This window comes from Haliotis asinina, chromosome 8 (assembly GCF_037392515.1).
Source record: "Haliotis asinina isolate JCU_RB_2024 chromosome 8, JCU_Hal_asi_v2, whole genome shotgun sequence".
In the NCBI taxonomy this organism is placed as follows: Eukaryota; Metazoa; Mollusca; class Gastropoda; order Lepetellida; family Haliotidae; genus Haliotis; species Haliotis asinina.
The window spans coordinates 37,533,042-37,553,822 of NC_090287.1; the positions used below are offsets into that span (position 1 = coordinate 37,533,042).

At 41.2% G+C, this 20,781-nt stretch overlaps 1 protein-coding gene across 1 annotated transcript in view; it reads right to left on the reverse strand.

Moving 5' to 3' along the window:
• Window positions 1-20,781, reverse strand: part of LOC137295256 (uncharacterized) — an 82,991-nt gene that overhangs the window by 2,256 nt on the left and 59,954 nt on the right. The window contains exons 26-28 of the mRNA XM_067826574.1: window positions 2,126-19,319; window positions 1,683-1,767; window positions 1,115-1,197 (exon numbers count right to left, since the gene is read on the reverse strand). Of these exons, the coding sequence (XP_067682675.1) occupies window positions 1,115-1,197; window positions 1,683-1,767; window positions 2,126-19,319 (17,362 nt within the window). The remainder of the gene's footprint in view (window positions 1-1,114; window positions 1,198-1,682; window positions 1,768-2,125; window positions 19,320-20,781) is intronic.

Sequence of the window (20,781 nt, forward strand, 5' to 3'; positions counted from 1 at the left end):
TCATGCCACATTACCAAACATGTGACACATTCAGTTTAGCTAATAAACCATACAGGTTGCAAGACATTTTATTATGTTCCTGTTTCTCTGGTTTATCAAAGTGGACAAAGCAATAGCTCTCCCATAATTACTTCTGTTTCCAAGTTAGTTTGAAGAATGACCCATATTTAATGTCACGAAACAAATTGTTGCACTTAACAGTATGTGAATATGTACATGTGATGAATTACATATGACAATAATCTAAAGAGAATTACAGTTATGTTCTGTGTAAATATTGAAAACAACTGTTAAGAAATTTAATTTAGAGTTATCTCCCTTCCTTAGATTGGTCTTGAGTCCACTGTCACCTAAACTATCATACCCCATCGTGTCATAGCAAGGATTAAAGATTTTTAAAATAACTAAACGGTCTTGACACAAATGGTGGCCAACAGCAAGTGTCGACCAATGAGAGGGTTTGGTTTGACCACATCCCCTTTATGTGGCTTTATCGTCCTTGCTATCATCTGCCATTTCTATCAAGATCGTTTATTTGCCTTTCAATTGACACCGAAGTGTCCAGCCGTGTCTAGATATATTGTACTGTGAAGCGTTTCAAATCAGGGGCCATCTCAAATATTTATATTAAAAAAAAAAATCTTTAATCCTCAAATTGACTCAAGGGCCTTTGACCCCATCTCCTCTTTGAGCCTTACACATAAGCGTAACCCATTATGCTTCACCCAAGACATTGTTGTAGATGAATACAAGGTAGATATCCCCCACTGTAATATTGCTGGAACATTGCTAAATGTGGCATAAAACTAAACTCACTCACTTATTCACAAGTTATGGAAAGAAATCATGATAACTGAATCTGGATCAGACAACCCAGAGATCCACAGTATGAACATCAACCAATGCAAATGGGATAAAATGACACATGGGTCAACCAAGTCAGCAAGCCTGACCACCCAATTTCGACAGTCGCCTCTTAAAACAAGCATGGGTTGCTGATGACAAATTTTAACAGATCTTCACTGGTAAGTGGCAGTCGTGGTCGTAGTAGTAGAAGTAGCAGCAGCATGCAGAAGTAACAGACAGTGAAGTCCCGTAGAGTCTAATATCTTACCGAGAGCTGGTGTCCATCAGATCAGGACTGCCTGAGGATCGACTGTGCTCCTCTCTCATACTCTGGATTTCATCATCTATAGCCTGAAACACAATAAGGTTTACTCAGACATTTAGCATGCATTCTCAATTATCACTCATACAAAGGACAAGGCCCTAAACACTGAATAAATGATTCCATTAACATTCTACTTCTTGTGACAACAATTTCTTGGCTATTTTGAGAAATATTCCAAACTATGAAATCGAAGTAAGTACATCCATACATAATGAGCATTCTGTAAGAATCTTTTTGTACAGCCTCCTGATATCAGGTCATAATGAGCATTCTGTAAGAATCTTTCTGTAAAGCCTCCTGATATCAGGTCATAATAGCATTCTGTAAGAATCTTTCTGTACAACCTCCTGATATCAGGTCATAATAGCATTCTGTAAGAATCTTTCTGTACAGCCTCCTGATATCAGGTAATAATGAGCATTCTGTAAGAATCTTTCTGTACAGCCTCCTGATATCAGGTCATAATGAACATTCTGCAGGGATCTTTGTACAAACTGTGCTATTGTACTACCTCCTGTGTGATGTTTATGTTGTTACTGCTAGCTCTCCGTGGTGCATTTGATGCAGAAAAGTAGGCTGATGAGGAACGGGGTGAGCTGAAATGATACCCACACACAATATTACTATCTGAATACAAAAAACAACTTCAACCTCAAAATATAACAATATATAAACCATAAAGTCTCCAGTGCAGCCCTAGTCTTCAGCAACCTACACTTGTTGCACGCAAATTGTGTACATTGATGCTCATGATATTAATGACTGTACTGTCTGGTCCAGATTAACTTGGCTCACATGACTGACTCCCAGTTGCATAGACTGATGTTTGTGATATTAATTAGTGTATTTTTCAGTCAGACTTACGGAACAGAGCCACAGAGCTGGCATATTGATGAGTGAATCATTACAAAACATATAACAATGGTATAATGTATATATTTCCCTAATACACACCTCGTCATGGGCATTGTCATAAGTCTCTGCCTAGCTTCCAGTTGCCTGAGTGACGATTGTGCTTCCAGAATCTGCCGCTGGTTCAGCTGTCTGATGATGGTAGACTCCTGTATCATCAGATCAGGGTCAACACCATTCGACATGATCTGGGCTGCCGACACGCTTCGAGAAGGGGGACGGTCAGCGCTGTAGCGACTGTAGATGGATCCAGTACTGTGGGGTCTGTACATTGACTCCATATAAATGTCCCTTGATTCATTTGTTGCATGTGTATTGTAGCCATGGTGATTGTACATTTGAGGGGAAAGTGTTCTGTCAGGGGAGAAGCTGGATTCTCTGGAGGAATTCAGTGAGTATCGGGATTCAGTCAAGTAGTAGTCTGATATTGGTGACACTGATCTTGATCTGAGATGATGAAGTTCATCCTCTGACTCCGCTACTATCTTCTTCCTGAGGTTGATAAGGTGCTTCTTGCGTTGCTTGGGTGTCATATACTTGGGGGTAAATTCCTGTGAAGATTGTTCAGAGCCTGGAGAACTCCTTCCTCTCCCAGTGGTCTCAGGTACATATTCTTTTAGAGGACTGTAACTACGAGTTCTCTGATGCATTTCTTGTTCCCGTAATCTCTCCAGTTTGAATGACTCGATCTCAGCTCTTCTTTTCATCTTTAGGATGTCACTGTTCCTGGCCTTCCTCCTTCCTCTGCCTCGAGATTTCAGACGCTGCTTTGTTTCAATAACAGCTGCCATTTCCCGTCTTGACTCATTGAATTGCTGTTTGTAATTGGAAACATATTCTTTGGTGACTCTGCTTAGCCCAGCATCACTTGATGTTAGTTCAGTATATTCTTTATCCCATGAATCTTCCAGAGAGGCAAGTAACATATCTGTCTGTCCAATGCAATAGTTCATCTTTGCTTCCAGCAGCTCCACAGTGAGGCTTGAGGGCAAGTAATTCAATGATAATAGCTCGATGATTTCTATTCGTTCCCTTTCAAGTCTTTCCAGTTCTGACTGAATTCTGACAGAGTCAGTTGATGTTGACTTCACAGAGGTCTGACGATATTTGTCACTGCTAAAGCTTGAGTCCAAGGTGGAATCTTCATAATCTGTCTGTGTGAACTCATCAGAACTATCTACACATGCCTCCACTCCTGTGCTCACATAGCTCCTGCTTGATCTGGTGTGTGGTGGATTACCACTGGATGACACATAGCTGTTGTCATCTATTATCTCTGGCACAGCTGATGGTGACATACAGGGTGTAGTAGAGTTGTCACTGAGAATGTCTTCAACGACATCCTCATCATTTATATCAACATGGATCTGAGGAGGACTGAGGCTGTTCAAATGATCAATTTTGTAGGATGTCTGGGTTGCACTTGCTCGTGGATGTGGAGTCTGTGAGCAGTCATTTACTGAAACAGGTTCAGTTGTTTGAGTTGCTTCACATGTGCTAGCACTCATAGTTTTCGATTCTGTCATATTTGACTGTTTCTTTTCACCATCCCTTTCACTGCTTATATTCTTGTTCATCAGTGTTGCTGTATCAAAATTCTGATCAGAAGAATCAGATGGCAAGACACTTATTTTTTGATTTTCATGTTCAAAGCTGTTACTTGAAGTCTCACAGGATTGTTCAGCTGCAGTTCCAATTCTCAGAGTAAGGTCCTCAACTTCCAATGACTTCAGTATTTCTTCTCGGTTCAGTTGTGAATTTTGCTCATCAGCATGTGCTGGTCTATCTCTCTGAGTCTCTGGTGGACTGCCTTGCAAGCTGCCATTGTTTGAACCACCTTGTTCAATGACTGTAACTGGAGACATGCTACTTGAGGTTGAGGATTGTGGGGACCCTTTTGATTTTGGTGACAGAGTTGTGGACTTTTCACGTGACCTTTCCAAAAGTTCCATCATCCGTGAATGTTCTTGTCTAAGCCCATCAATGTCTTTGCTCACAGATGTTAGCACAGGTGGAAGAGACAATTCATGCATATTTCTTATGGAACTTCTATCACTCATAATATTATGATCTTGAGGAGATTCCTCATCTGTAAATGTACCTGGAATTGTTTTTAGTGAAGAATCTAAATTACTTGCTTCAGTTACTTTTAGGCTTCTTGATACCAATGTCACCTCATGATGATAATCAGGTCCTGAACTTGAAACATTAGCAATATTTTTATGCAAATCTGATCCACATTCCTGGTTCATTGAAATCCTACTGTCAGAAATTCCAAATGTATCTGTGCCATAAATATCACTGTCTGTTTGAACACTGGTTCTTGTCTCAGATGACTTTTCCGTCTGAGACTTATCCGCTTTTGTTTGGGCCCAAAAACTGGATGAGCTTGCATCTAATGATTCCTGTTTGTCATCAGTTTGTACACCAACACCAACATAGTCTGTAAGGTCTACAGATACAGAGGCATCTTGCACTGCAGGTTGTTGAACTTCCCTATCACTATCGTCATCACTGGAGACAGACAATTCTGAGTCTGTTTGAGCACTTCTTGATAGCTGGCTGTCGGCCTCTGAGAACATGGTTGAACCTCTTGTCACACTGTCATAGTCTGCAAAGTCTGCTGATACAGAGGCATCCTGAATTTCAGATTGTTGTACTTTCTCATCACCATCATCATCACTGGAGACAATGAATTCTGAATCTGTTTGAGCACTTCTTGATTGCTGGCTGTCCACTTCTGAAAACATGGATGAACCTCTTGTCACATAATTTGTGAAGTCTGCAGATACGGAGGCATCCTGCATTTTAGCCTGTTGGAACATCCCATCACCCTCATTGCTGGGAAGGAACAATTCTGAATCTGTTTGAGCACTTCTTGTTAGCTGGCCATCCACTTCTGAGAACATGGTTGAATCTCTTGTCGTGTAATTTGTGAAGTCTGCAGATACGGAGGCATCCTGCATTGTAGATTGTTGGACCTTCCCATCACCCTGCTCACTGCTAGGGAGGAACAATTCTGAATCTGTTTGAGCACTTCTTGTTAGTCGGTTGTTCACTTCTGAGAACATGGTTGAACCTCTTGTCATGTAATTTGTGAAGTCAGCAGATACGGAGGCATCCTGCATTGTAGATTGTTGGACCTTCCCATCACCCTCCTCACTGCTAGGGAGGAAAGACTCTGAATCTGTTTGAGCACTTCTTGTTAGCTGGTTGTTCACTTCTGAGAACATGATTGAATCTCTTGTTACAAAATCTGTGAAGTCAGTAGATATGGAGGCATCCTGCATTGTAGATTGTTGGACCTTCCCATCACCCTCCTCATCCATGGGGAGAAAAAATTCTGAATCTGTTTGAGCACTGCTTGTTAGCAGGGTGGTGGTGTCTGACAATACTGGTGAACATGCTGCCAAACTGTCTGTCCTGTTGTTGTTGGACATGATCTCACCATGTTGGGTTAGTGACATGCTATCAGTTTGTGTATTGACTGAATATGGTCTGGCACCATTTTGGGTGCGTGTTTCTATCATGCCATATTGTTGCAATGATCTACTTAATGACAAACCTTCAACTGATCTGTAGTTAACAAGATCTACTCTTCCTTCTACTGGATGTTGTTCTTGGTATTCCAAGTGATGTGGTCTTGCATGGTACTGATCAACACTTTCTGTACCTCTCTGTATAAAAGGATAAACTGATACTGTCTGAGTTTCAGAGTTTGTCATCCTACCACCAGAAGAAGAATTAGTCTGTGCAGATGCATCACACAATCTCTCATTCTGATATTGTCTTTGAATTTGAGTTAGTGGTGAGCCATCGGTGTTCTGACTCTCATCTGGGAACAATGTCTGTCTGTGTTCATTACTTGTATACAACACACTGGAAATCTGTCCTTGTCTCGCAAATCTCTCATTGTCAAATTGTGGATGATTTCTGTTGGGTGTTTGACTTGCTGAGCTAGACTTATGGATAACTCGGCTTTCTGTCTGTGTTGACACACTGGACAGATAGCTTCTGTTCGACACAAATGAGATAACAGATGGCGAATTTGCCAGAGAGCTAAATCCTGAATCCCTCCTGGTGAGGAGATATTCTTCATCTGACGAAAAATCTCGATGCAGGTCGCCTACATCTGGGGGTAGTTGGTGTGGTGGTTGATGCCTCATGGCTCGGCTTGCCATAAATCTTGATGTAGGAGGTGCTTGATTTCCAAACACAGTCTCAATAGTCTGAGATGTCTGCGACTTCATGCTGACATGAGGAGTAATGTCCTCTTGATCTGTTTGGATTCCAGCTGTAGTTACATTAATTCCAATGTGATCTGTCTGTGTAGTGCCCTCATTAGAAACACATGTCTGACTCCACTGAGAAACATGATGTACACTTGGGAGAGACAAATAGTCTGCTTGAGAACTTTGAGACATCAGGGGAGATGAATATACCTGAGTTGACTCTGCCTGCCTGTTATTGGAGGGTTCAACAAGGTCTTGAAAAGATTGAAATTGTGCAGAGCTGTGTTCAATGTTTTGTCTTGCAACTTTGTGTAAATCTGTGACGCTCTCATTTTGCAGACTAACCTCAGAGATCTGTCTTGATGATTTTTCAGTCACTGATGGAGCCTTTAGTTCCAAAACAGCACTTTCAGATGCCTGCATTGTCCTATCAACAGAAGCTGCATGCTGACTTTCATAGGATATGTATTTATGAACAGTATTAGCTGATGCTGCTCTTGGAAGACCCTGGGAATCATCTCCACCTACTGAATGAGAAGAATGTACCATTACCTTCCTTTTCTCAGAACTTTTCTCAGTCTGCCAGTCAGCGTCACGTCCTTGACCTATAGTTATCCTATTTGATACACTTGGACCCACTGAGGCGGGTTGGTAATGAGAGGAGAGTCTGTATGAACTGTCTCTATCCTCAGAAGATGCATGTTGATTAGTTAAATCTTCAAGGTCTCGACTATTTGTGTTGTGACTCTCATCTCTATTATCAGGGATAACTGTCTCATTTTCTTCCACATCATCCATGACTCCTTGACGGCTATCTTCAGTTTGAGTCTGGATTGTCATACCTGTTTCCACAGCTTGCAGCACTTTAATGTCTGGCCGGTTTCTTGTCTGTTTTACTCCCCATAAGTAACCTTCTCTTTCTGGCAGGTCTACTTCATCTGCATCATACACATTTCCTGAATCTTTCAGTGAGACCCTTTCCTGTACTTCATCCTTGGCAACTAATGTCAGGAAGTCTCTACGTGGCGTTGTTTGATGGAATGTTTGTCCAATTTGAACTTCATGTTGGTAGATATGTTTTGGTGAGTCTTGGTCTTTGCTTTGGCTACTTCTTGGTGACAAAATTTCAAGGTCTGTGTAGTCAGAACTTATGGCAGAGTCACTTTGATCCCTGTGTTTCAGCTTCTTAATTTCTTCTTTAACTTCCTTACGCAATGCTTTTCTTTCAGTTTCAGTTTCAATACTGTCAATGTTTGAAACAAGTTCTAAAATGTCCCTGTCCTCTTTTGTTTTCGCATTATGCACTGACAGACTTGGCTCTGATCCAGATATTACAGGTTTTAGGAAAGTAGTGGACGGCATTTGAGAGAAAGGTCTGCATGACATCTGTGGACTTGTCATTTTACTGCTTGACTCTGAAACACGATCATCTCTGGGCTTCTCTGTTCTCACAACTGATGCTTCGTGGTGTAAGGACTGGGTGTTACTTGTGGCATCATAGGGACTAACATCCACATGATGCTGAGAATAAGGAACATCACCTAGGGCATCTTGGCGAAAATTGCTATCACTGTTTTTCTTGTTTTCATAGGGTGCACTTTCAATCCCATGACTGCTACCTGAGTCTGTTACACAACAAGAAACAGAGTTTTCTTCCAGGTTAGATGGATAATTTGTATTGTCCATTGGCAACTGCAGGCTTGCACTATATCCAGCAGTTTGACCATGAATCCAAGTGGTTGTAATGTTTGCTGAATTTCTAAAGTTAGCATGCTGCTCCACATCAGCATTTGTAGAAGTATTCTCAGACTCTTTTCCGGATATTTCTTTACTTTTCATCAGTGACTGCGCATTTTCTTTTGGGAAAAAACTGTCTGCCGTTTCCCACTTTGCATATAAACCCATGTGATCAGTGATAAGCGGTTCCACTTTGTGACTTTTAGTATCAAAGATACCCTTTGTTCTTGTGTCTGCTTGGAGGGCTTCAGGCTCGTTCTCAACTTTCTGCTGTTGAATTCTGTGATCACTAGATATGAACAAATCAATTGTCTCTGTGTGTTCCCTGTAATCATCAGCTTCTTCCTGGACAACATCTGTAGATACTTTTCTGCTGTCATCAGGTCCTGACACAACTGTTTCTCTAGTTGTTTGGAGAGCACCAGCCACCTTCCCATCATTCTGCTGTTGAGGTTTTTGATCATCAGATGTGAACAAATCAACTGTCTGTGTCTGTTCCCTGTAATCATCAGCTTCCTCTTGGTCAACATCTGTAGATACTTTTCTGCTGTCATCAGGTCCTGGCACAACTGTATCTCTAGTTGTGTGGAGAGTGTCAGCTACCTTCCCATCAGTCTGCTGTTGAAGTCTTTGATCATCAGATATAAACAAATCAATTGTCTCTGTGTGTTCCCTATAATCATCAGCTTCCTCTTGGTCAACATCTGTAGATACTTTTCTGCTGTCATCAGGTCCTGGCACAAATGTTTCTCTAGTTGTCTGGAGAGTGTCAGCTACCTTCCCATCATTCGGCTGTTGAAGTCTTTGATCATCAGATATGAACAAGTCAATTGTCTCCGCATGTTCCCTCTGTGTGTACCCATCATATTCGTCCTGATCCTGATCAGTAGATGCTTCATCATGATGTTCATTCTCAGCTCCATGTGCATTATCTGTGACAGTGTCTCTTTGGTGAGTTCGATGGGTCTTCTTAGCAGTCTGTTGCCAACTTTTGCGATAATTGGATAGAAACAAATCAATTGTCTCTGTGTCTTCCATGTAATCATCATCTTCCTCCTGGTCAACATCTGAAGGTGCTTTTGTGCTGTTACCAGACTCAGGTACAGGCGATGTTTCTCTGGTTGTGTGGAGAGCACCAGCCACCTTCCCATCATTCTGCTGTTGAGGTTTTTGATCATCAGATGTGAACAAATCAACTGTCTGTGTCTGTTCCCTGTAATCATCAGCTTCCTCCTGGTTAACATCTGCAGATGCTTTTCTGCTGTCATTAGATTCAGGCACTGAAGACGTGTCTCTGGATGTCTGGACTGCATCAGATATCTTCCCATCATTCTGTTGCTGTAGTCTTTGATCATCAGATATGAACAAATCAATTGTCTCTGTGTGTACCCTGTATTCATCAGCTTCCTCTTGGTTGACATCTGTAGCTGCTTTTCTGCTGGCGTCACTTTCAGGCACAGGATGTGTTTCTCTGGGTGTGTGAATAGCATCAGATAACTTCCCATCATTCTGTTGATGAAGTCTTTGATTGTCAGATATGAACAAATCAATTGTCTCTGTGTGTTCCCTGAAATCATCACCTTCTGTAGATGCATTATGTTGTCCAGTTATTTGATCATCAGATACATTAATATCCACAGTTTCTGTGTGTTCCCTGTAGTCATCAGTTTCCTCCTGATCAACATCTGTAGATGGTTTTCTGCTATCATTAGTTTCAAGCATGGGAGGTGTTTCAATGGTTGTGCAGGCAGCATCAGATATCTTCCCATCTTCCTGTTGTCCAATTCTTTGATCATCAGATATAAACAAATCAATTGTCTCTGTGTGTTCCCTGTAATAATCTCCTTCTGTAGATCCATGCAGCTGCCCAATTCTTTGATCATCAACCACGAAAATATTTACAGTCTCTGTGTGTTCCCTGAAATCATCACCTTCTGTAGATACATTCTGTTGTCCAGTTCTTTGATTGTCAGCTACCAAAATATCCACAGTCTCCGTGTGTTCCCTGTAATCATCAGCTTCCTTCTGGACAAATGTTGAGGGTGCATTCTTCATACCATCAGAAGCATATACATGGACACCTGGTCTCGTTTCTTGAAGAGTAGGTTCCATCCTACTGCTCTGTTGTCCAATTCTCTGATCATCAGATACAAAAATGTCAACAGTCTCTGTGTGTTCCCTGAAATCATCACCTTCTGTACATACATTCTGTTGTCCAGTTCTTTGATCATCAGCTACAAAAATATCCACAGTCTCTGTGTGTTCCCTGTAATAATCAGCTTCCTTCTGGTCAGCTGTTGAAGGTGCATTCTTCATACCATCAGAAGCATATACATGGACACCTGGTCTCGCTTCTTGAAGAGTAGGTTCCATCCTACTGCTCTGTTGTCTAATTCTCTGATCATCAGATACAAAAATGTCAACAGTCTCTGTGTGTTCCCTGAAATCATCACCTTCTGTACATACATTCTGTTGTCCAGTTCTTTGATCATCAGCTACAAAAATATCCACAGTCTCTGTGTGTTCCCTGTAATAATCAGCTTCCTTCTGGTCAGCTGTTGAAGGTGCATTCTTCATACCATCAGAAGCATATACATGGACACCTGGTCTCGTTTCTTGAAGAGTAGGTTCCATCCTACTGCTCTGTTGCCCAATTCTCTGATCATCAGACACAAAAATATCAACAGTCTCTGTGTGTTCCCTGTACTCATCAGCTTCCTCCTGATCAACATCTGTAATCGCACTTCTGCTGTCACCAGTCTCAGACACAGGAGATGTTTCTCTGGCTGTGTGGACAGCATCATGTATCTTCCTATCATTCTGTTGTTCGAGTCTTCGGTCGTGAGATATGAACAAATCAATTCTCTGTGTGTGTTCCCTGTAATCATCAGCTTCTGTGGACACTTTCTGTTGTCCAATGCTCTGATCATCAGATACAAAAATATCAACAGTCTCTGTGTGTTCCCTGTAGTCATCAGCTTCCTCCTGATCAACATATGTAGATGCTTTCCTTTCGGCAACAGTTTCAGGCACAGAAGATGTATCTCGGGCTGTGTGGACAGCATCAGATATCTTCCCATCATTTAGTTGTTGATTTCTTTGATCATCAGATGTGAACAAATCAATGGTCATGGTGTGTTCCCTGTAATCATCAGCTTCCTGCTGGTCAACATCTGTAGATCCATTTCTGCTCTTATCAGTTTCAGGCACAAAAGATGTGTCTCGGGCGGTGTGGAGAGCATAATCTGTCTTCCCATCATTCAGTTGTTGAATTGTCTGATCATCAGACAGGAACAAATCAATTGTCTCAGTGTGTTCCCTGTAATTGTCAGCTTCCTCCTGGTCAACGTCTGTAGTTGCTTTTCTCCTGTCATTAGTTTCAGCACTGGGAGGTGTTTCTCTAGCTGTGTGGAGAGCATCAGATATCTTCCCATCTTCCTGTTGTCGAATTCTCTGATAATCAGATATGAAAATGTCAATAGTCTCTATGTGTTCCCTGTAATTATTACATTCTGTAAATCCATGCTGCTGCCCAATTCTTGGACCATCACTCACAAAAATATCAACAGTTTCTGTGTGTTCCCTGTAATCAGCTTCCTTCTGGTCAACTGTTGAAGGTGTATTCTTCACACCATCAGAAGCACATATATGAACAGCTGGTCTTGTTTCTTGGTGAGTACTATGTTCCATCCTACTGCTCTGTTGTCCAATTCTCTGATCATCAGATACAAAAATATCAACAGTCTCTGTGTGTTCCCTGTAATCATCAGCTTCCTCCTGGTCAACATCTGTAATTGCTCTTCTGCTGTTATCAGTTTCAGGCACAGGAGATGTTTCTCTGTCTGTGTGGATAGCATCACATATCTTCCTATCACTTTGTTGCTGTACTCTTTGATCATCAGATATGAACAAGTCAGTTGTCTCTGTGTGTTCCCTGTAACTATCAGATTCATCCTGATGTGTAGATGCTTTTCTTCTGGCATTAGTTTCAAGTGCAGATGCGTCTTGGGCTGTGCAGAAGGCATCAGATATCTTCCCATTATTCTGTTGCTGAAGTCTTTGATTGTCAGATATGAACAAATCAATTGTTTCTGTGTGTTCCCGAGATTCATCAGCTTCCTCCTTGTCACCATCCATAGTTGCTTTTCTCCTGTTATCAGTTTCAGGCACAGGAGATGTTTCTCCAGTTTTTTGGAGAGCACCAGCTACCTTCCCATCACTCTGTTGTCGAAGTCTTTGATTGTCAGATATGAAGAAATCAATTGTCGCTGTGTGTTCCCTGTAATTATCACCTTCTGTAAATACATTCTGTTGTCCAATTCTCTGATCATCAGATACAATAATATCCACAGTTTCTGTGTGTTCCCTGTCGTCATCAGCTTCCTCCTGATCAACATCTGCAGATGGTTTTCTGCTATCATTAGTTTCAGGCATGGCAGGCGTTTCAATGGTTGTGCGGGCAGCATCAGCTGTCTTCCCATCACTCTGTTGTCCAATTCTTTGATCATCAGATATGAACAAATCAACTGTCTCTGTGTGTCCCCTGAAATCATCACCTTCTGTAAATACATTCTGTTGTCCAATTCTCTGATCATCAGATACATTAATATCCACAGTTTCTGTGTGTTCCCTGTAGTCATCAGTTTCCTCCTGACCAACATCTCTAGATGGTTTTCTGCTATCATTAGTTTCAAGCATGGGGGGTGTTTCAGTGCTTGTGCGGGCAGCATCAGCTGTCTTCCCATCTTCCTGTTGTCCAATTCTTTGATCATCAGATATAAACAAATCAATTGTCTCTGTGTGTTCCCTGTAATAATCTCCTTCTGTAGATCCATGCAGCTGCCCAATTCTTTGATCATCACCCACAAAGATATTTACAGTCTCTGTGTGCTCTCTGAAATCATCACCAGTCTCTGTGTGTTCCCTGAAATCATCACCTTCTGTAGATACATTCTGTTGTTCAGTTCTTTGATCATCAGCTACAAAAATATCCACAGTCTCCGTGTGTTCCCTGTAATCATCAGCTTCCTTCTGGACAACTGTTGAGGGTGCATTCTTCATGCCATCAGAAGCATATACATGGTCACCTGGTCTCATGGCTTGGTGAGTACTAGGTTCCATCTTACTGCTCTGTTGTCCAATTCTCTGATCATCAGATACAAAAATATCAACAGTCTCTACATGTTCCCTGTAATCATCAGCTTCTTCCTGGTCAACATCTGTAGATGCCTTTCTGCTGTCATCAGGTCTTGGCACAGATGTTTCTCTAGTTGTTTGGAGAGAACCAAACACCTTCCCATCATTCTGCTGTTGAGGTCTTTGATCATCACATATAAACAAATCAACTGTCTGTGTGTGTTCCCTGTAATCATCAGCTTCCTTCTGCTTAACATCTGTAGACGCTTTTCTGCTGTCATTAGATTCAGGAAGATGTGTATCTTTGGCTTTCTGGAGAGTGTCAGCTATCTTCCCATCATTGTGTTGTTGAAGTCTTTGATCATCAGATATGAACGAGCCAACTGTCTTAGTATGTTCCCTCTGTGTGTACCCATCAGATTCATCCTGGTAAACATCTGTAGATGATTTTCTTTTGGCATCAGTTTCAGGCACAGAAGATGTGTCTTGGTGTGTGTGGACAGCATCAGATATCTTCCCATCAGGTGCTGGCAGAGCTGTTTCTCGAGTTGTTTGGAGAGTGTCAGCTACCTTCCCATCATTCTGCTGTCGAAGTTTTCGATCATCAGATATAAACAAATCAATAGTCTCTGTGTGTTCCCTGTAATCATCAGCTTCCTCTTGGTCAACATCTGTAGATGATTTTGTGCCGCCATCAGGTCCTGGCACAGATGTTTCTCCAGTTGTCTGGAGAGTGTCAGCTACCTTCCCATCATTCGGCTGTCGAAGTCTTTGATCATCAGATATGAACAAGTCAATTGTCTCTGTATGTTCCCTCTGTGTGTACCCATCAGATTCGTCCTGCTCCTGATCAGTAGATGTTATTCTTTTGGCATCAGTTTCAGGCACAGATGATATGTCTTGGGCTGTCTGGACAGCATCAGATATCTTCCCATCTTTCTGTTGTTGCAGGCTTTCACTGTCAGATACGAACAAATCAACTGTCTCTACGTGTTTCCTGTAATCATCAGCTTCCTCCTCGTCACCATCTGTAGATGCCTTTCTGCTGTCATCAGGTCTTGGCACAAACGTTTCTCTAGGTGTTTGGAGAGCACCAGCCACCTTCCCATCATTCTGCTGTTGAGGTTTTTGATCATCAGATGTGAACAAGTCAACTATCTGTGCGTGTTCCCTGTAATCATCAGCTTCCTCCTGGTTAACATCTGTAGATGCTTTTCTGCTGTCATTAGATTCAGGCACAGAAGACGTGTCTCTGGCTGTCTGGACAGCATCAGATATCTTCCCATCATTGTCTTGATGAATTCTTTGATCATCAGATATAAACAAATCAATTGTCTCTGAGTGTTCCCTGTAATCATCAGCTTCCTCCTCGTCACCATCTGTAGATGCCTTTCTGCTGTCATCAGGTCTTGGCACAAATGTTTCTCTAGGTGTTTGGAGAGCACCAGCCACCTTCCCATCATTCTGCTGTTGAGGTTTTTGATCATCAGATATGAACAAGTCAACTGTCTGTGTCTGTTCCCTGTAATCATCAGCTTCCTCCTGGTTAACATCTGTAGATGCTTTTCTGCTGTCATTAGATTCAGGCACAGAAGACGTGTCTCTGGCTGTCTGGACAGCATCTGATATCTTCCCATCATTGTCTTGATGAATTCTTTGATCATCAGATATAAACAAATCAATTGTCTCTGAGTGTTCCCTGTAATCATCAGCCTCCTGGACAACAAATGGAGGTGTATTCTTCACATCATCAGTAATAAACTGATGAACTGCTGGACTTGTTTCTTGGTGTGTACCAGGTCCCATCCATCTGCTCTGTTCCCGAATCCTTTGATCATCAGCTACGAAAATGTCCACAAACTCTGTGTGTTCCCTATATTCTTTCTGATTCATGGGTTCCTTGTTATCATCAGCCTCCTTCTGGTCAATATCTGCGGGTGCATTTTTCACATCATCAGAAACATACAGATGAACAGCTGGTCCTGTTTCTTGATGAGTACCTGGTTCCAACGTACTACTCTCTTGCCCAATTCTTTGATCATCGGATGAAAAGATATCCACAGTCTCTGTATGTTCCCTGTAATTATCAGTCCCCTTCTGGACAACATCTGATGGTGCATTCTCCACATCACCCGAAACATGTACATGAACAGCTGGTGTAGTTTCTTGGTGAGTGCCAGGTTCCATCTTGCCAATATGTTGCCCAATTCTTTGATCATCAGATAAAAAGATATCCACAGTCTCTGTGTGTTCCCTGTAATCATCAGATTCTTCCTCCTTACTATCTGTGGGCGCTTGTCTGCTGTCATCAGGTTCAGGCACAGAAGATGTTTTTCTGGCTTTTTGGAGAGCATCAGTTATCTTACCATCAATATTTTGATCAGAAGATGTTTCTTGGACTTCCTGAAGAGAATCAGCTACCTTCAGCTCAACCTGTCTCTCGTCATCACTTTCAGGTACAGATGATGCTTCATAAGACATGTCCTGATCAAGATTCTTTTGGCCAAAACTGTGATCTTGAGGGATGCAAAGATCAACTGTTTTTATGTCTTGAGCACATTCATCTGATTCATTCTGGTCAACATCAACATTTTCAGGTATTGAAGATGTTTGTGTATTTTCTCGGGGTGCTTCAGCTTCTTTCTTCTCAAAATTCCTCTGCCCACTTCTGTGATCATTAGATAGCAATACAGCATGTGCCTGTGTGTCTTTCCTGTAGTCAGCTTGTTTCAGGTCACCATCTCCAGATGCTTTCCTGTCTTCATCAGATACATGAACTGTATCTGTCTCAGTGTCGAACTTCTGTGTGTGATCCTTGTAACTAGCCATTTTCTTTGAGTCAAAATGTGCAGGAACCTCCTTGTCATCAACAAGTGTGAATTCATTAGACCATTGTATGCCTTCTCTGTCAGCACCAGCTTCCTTTCCAACAGTCTGTTGCCTGTTTCTCTGATCATTGGAAACATACACATCCATTACTTGTGTGTCTTCCTTGAGATCATCAGATGTTTTGGTGCTTTTTCTGTCTGGCTGTACATGACATTGCTGATGTTGGCTACTTGTTTGGTCTTCACCATAATGTACAGTAACAGGTGATTCTGCTGGACATTCCCTGGTAGCTTCATGATGTACATGCTCATCACCAACATTACTGAAACTACTGTCTGATAAACTGTCTGGTAGAATCCTGTTCTCAGATAGAACAAAGTCTATAGCTTTGGTTGGAGCTGAGGACTGTCTGCAACTTTGACTATCATCTTCAGGCACATCAGTGATAGGATCTACCCCAAGTAATATGCCAGAAACTTGATTTTCTTCCGTTGTATTTTGACATGGTGATGTTGGCACACCAGTTTGGGTCCTCGCTTTTCTTTCACCAGTAGATACAGCCTCACTAGGTATATTCCCACTGCATTCAATTACTGATGGTTGTATGATGCCAACTTTACTTTCAGGTGCCAGACTATCTGCACTCCCTAACTGTTTCTCTTGAATGACATTCACATCACACGAAAGCTGGGGAATAAAGGTCATTGATGATTGTTCTAAGTCATCCTTCAGGGGACGTTCAGTGCTCAGTACCCCAGTACCATCTATCTTGGTATCTTGAGCCACTTCACTACTACCAGCCTGCTCTATAGGAACACTTTCAGACTCATGAGTGAATGTTTTTGTTGTCAGTTCAAGCATCCCTTTATCTCCCTCAGTATTCATTTCAAACTTTAAGGATGTACTATCAGGACTTTGGTCACTGGAAGAAGGTAAGTTCTGTTCTGTACCCGTACTATTTAAACTGCCATCTTCTGAAAACATTTCTTGGGGTTGTGAATTCACATTATGACTTCTGTCTCCCATAATATTACTTTTGTTATCCATATCAGAAGTAGTCATATGTCCTTTTTCAGAGTCTTCTTGAGACAATTCCCCTATAACAGAACTACCTATGCCCTTTGTCTTGTTCTCCCAATCACACTCATGAACATATTTGGTCCTTGATTGTTCATCATCTGAACTGTCTTCAGGTATGTCCTGTAGGAATGTTGCTGAAGCTCTACCAATGCTAGTCAAAGACTGCAAGGAAGCCATACGATGCTTAACATCTGTCTCATTAGAAGACTTTGATGGTTCATCTTTTCCAAATGTGTTATCGGAGACATAAGGTAAAGTCATGTCATTCATACCAGCTAACACACCCTGACTATCAGCAAAATATAGAGCTTCTTTGTCAGAATTCCCTGTGTTTGAATTGATAAATGACTGTTTGATGGTTTCAGGAAATGATGTTTTGTTCTCATGAACATGGATGGTGCTCTCTGAAGAACTTGGGAAGACAGAATTTTGTTCAACCAGATGTAAATCAACAATAGGTTCTCTTGAGTAGGGTGCTGCATCCACTCTGAAATTATCATCAATGTATTCAGTGGATGCTCTTCCTATTACAACCCATGGTGAATAAGATCTATCTTGTAGGTTAAGATCCACATCCTCAGCATTCAAGGGTTCAGTCTCTCCCACTTGCAAAGTTTCTGTCTGCCATTGATGTAGTTCTCTATGACTGTCAGTACCTGAAGTACCCAAACGACTTTGGTCACCTGGAGAACCTTCACTCATGCCTTGTGAACCAGAGTTTCCAGGCAGAAGTGTTGTCCTCTGATCCCCAGAAGAATCAGATACTGCATCTAAACTATCATCACTTATGTCACAAGGTCCATCAGAATACTCCTTTTCTACTTCACAATTTTCACCAGACCCAGTTATGGTTTCAGAATTACTAACAACACTCATGTAACTTCCAGGACCTTCACTGTCTTCATTTGTCAAAACATTTTCTTCAGAGACAGAAGTGGTACTGTTCATAGGATCTACTGCATACTCAGAACCCACATTCCCTTCAGCTCCCTGCTCACGTTGCCCAAGTTTTGTATCTTCCTCATAGACATAAGCAGCAGAATTGAAATCCTCTTCAACAATCTGCCGCTCCACTGAACTTCCTCTGCTAACACTTGAGTCCCCTTGTACATCCTCACACTCAAGTGAATGGTTAGACTCATACAGTTTCTCTGTCACAATCACACCTGTGTCATGATTACCACTTCTATCACCCTTTTGTAACAATACTTTTTCTTTCGTAACAGACTCATACCTGTCTTCTGTTTGGAATGTTTTTGTCTCTGTAAGGTTGATGTTGATACTATCTGGAATAATGGCTGTAGCCTTTTCTACCTGTCCACCAGAGACAGCTTTTGGTTTTAATCCATATGTTCTGTATTCCGTTTTTTCAACATTGTAACTAATGTCTGTTTTATCTTCATTGATGGTGACTTCATATTTGATAGTACTTCTTGACTTGTCATTTCTGCTCGTAGTTACTGAATCTGAATTGTCTCTATCCACTGAATTTTCACTTTCACCCTTTTGACCAGTTTTGGAAACAAATGATAGAGCACCTGTATTTTCAGTGTTCTTGCAGTCATTAGTCAAATCTGATTGTTCACAATTTGTCCACACGACGGTTGGAGTGACGGTCAAGTTAGATCGTTTGGACGCAACCCTTGTACCTCGAGTGTATAACTGCTCCTGCGAAACAGAAGAGGGTACAGGTGACAGAGAATCTCCTTCCTCTGAGCTCCACATGTTAACAGGAGACCGCCTCATCTGTACACTTCCACCTTCAGTCTGAGTGAAATCCGTTGACACTCCACCATTACCTGAGACAACATTTGCACTGTCCTTGTCCCTGTTTTCTGCTTCTAACTCTAGGTTGTCACCAAGTCCTTGAAATAAAACTCCATCTTGTGAAGATTGAGAAAATCTCTGTATGACAGTTCCTAAGTCCAAAGCAGGCACATCACACTGATGAGATCCATCACTGTTCACCAAACCCAAGCCAGCTGTCAACTGGTCCATTGAATTAGTAAAGTTTGAGAATTCTTCTAATGTTGCTGCATTATCTTCAGGGTGAGGACGTTGCTTTCCATCTGACTGAGTCAGTGAATCATCAGAAAAGACACCATCAGTGTCTGAACTTTGATATTCATCTGAGCTATGGTGCCTCCCTTTACGCTTTGACACAGGGCGTTTTCTGCGCCTGGTGCCTGAGCCAGGTCTTGAGGACTGCCTTGAGTGATTAGCTGAAAGAAGACAAACAATTTTGATACAAGCCAGAAATGTCAGCCTAAGTTTTTTACATGAAATATTTCAATTACTGAATAACATTATGTCAAGACAGCCATTTTTCTAATAGAATTCAGTTTTTATGAACAACACTGAACACTTGTTCATATGTAATAACCTGAGGATCATTTGACATTCTTACTGACCAGTTTGGCTATCGAGTTTCTTATCAGCACAAATCAGATTCCACAATATACCGGTATTGGTACAAATCATCTAAACATTTGATGGCACATACATGTGTCATAATGAGCTAACATTGGACATGCTTGATATCTCTACAAAGACAAAAGATTAATTTGAATGTATTTTATCTTTAAGACTCTCCATAAGATGTTATGTTTAAGTAATCAAGTAACTGCTGATTTTTACTGTATTACGTTTCAGGCAGTTACCAGCTAGTTTCTCCAATGAAAACCTGGTGATGAACTGCTTATGACAATGTCACTTGTTTTTCAGGCCAATCTTTTATTGACTTTTTTTTTTACAGTTTATGTAGTACATATACTCTTGCCTAGTCTTGTGTTATGTACGAGTAACAATGGAACTGCACAGTATTATCGGGATACTGGTATAACACAACACACTTTTAAAACGATATGGGGGTAAAGAACATAAAGCACATAAATGAAGTTTCTGTGATTATCTTTATGGTTTAAATAAAAATCTACACATACTTTTATTCACAACAAATGTTTTCCTTCATTATTAAACGACAAAAAATGTCATACTATAATACTATAAATGGTATACAAAAACAATAGAATTCCTGACTATTCAACCTAACTTTGAGACTGCTGTTATCAGAGCCATAACATATTTGTATACTGACTTACAATGTAGAATATAGGATTGACATGCAGAATTGTGTCACTCACTGTCAAACATTTAAGTTCCCAATACATCATAACACATATTGCAATACACATACCTGAATCACAATATACTGCCATACAATTTATTTGCCAATACACAGCCCCAGGTATCAAGACATTGAAATATTTTTCTATTTACAATTATGACTCAAGGTTTGTCAACAACATGCATGCGCTCAAAGTGCCTGCGCTCGGGACCTTCAACACTTCAGGCTTTCTTTCCACATTAGGCTGGCATGTGTAATTGGAGTACTGTTCAAAGTAGTGATAAACCCAACTGAATCACTAACTCTCCCCGATATTTTTTTCTGGTCAATCGGAGTTAAATGCTTTCAGTTAAATGACACAATAACATAATGCAATATACAACATGTTTCCCCAGGTTATAAGGTTCATTATACACCACACATGTTACTCACCAGCAGTAGATCATACAATGCAGTCTTTTGGAACGAGGTGACAAAGGTTTGGGCATTATTCCAAATCAGGGATTTATTTCACCTAGGTCTGAGTTACTGCACACTTGATAATTAATCTTATCAAA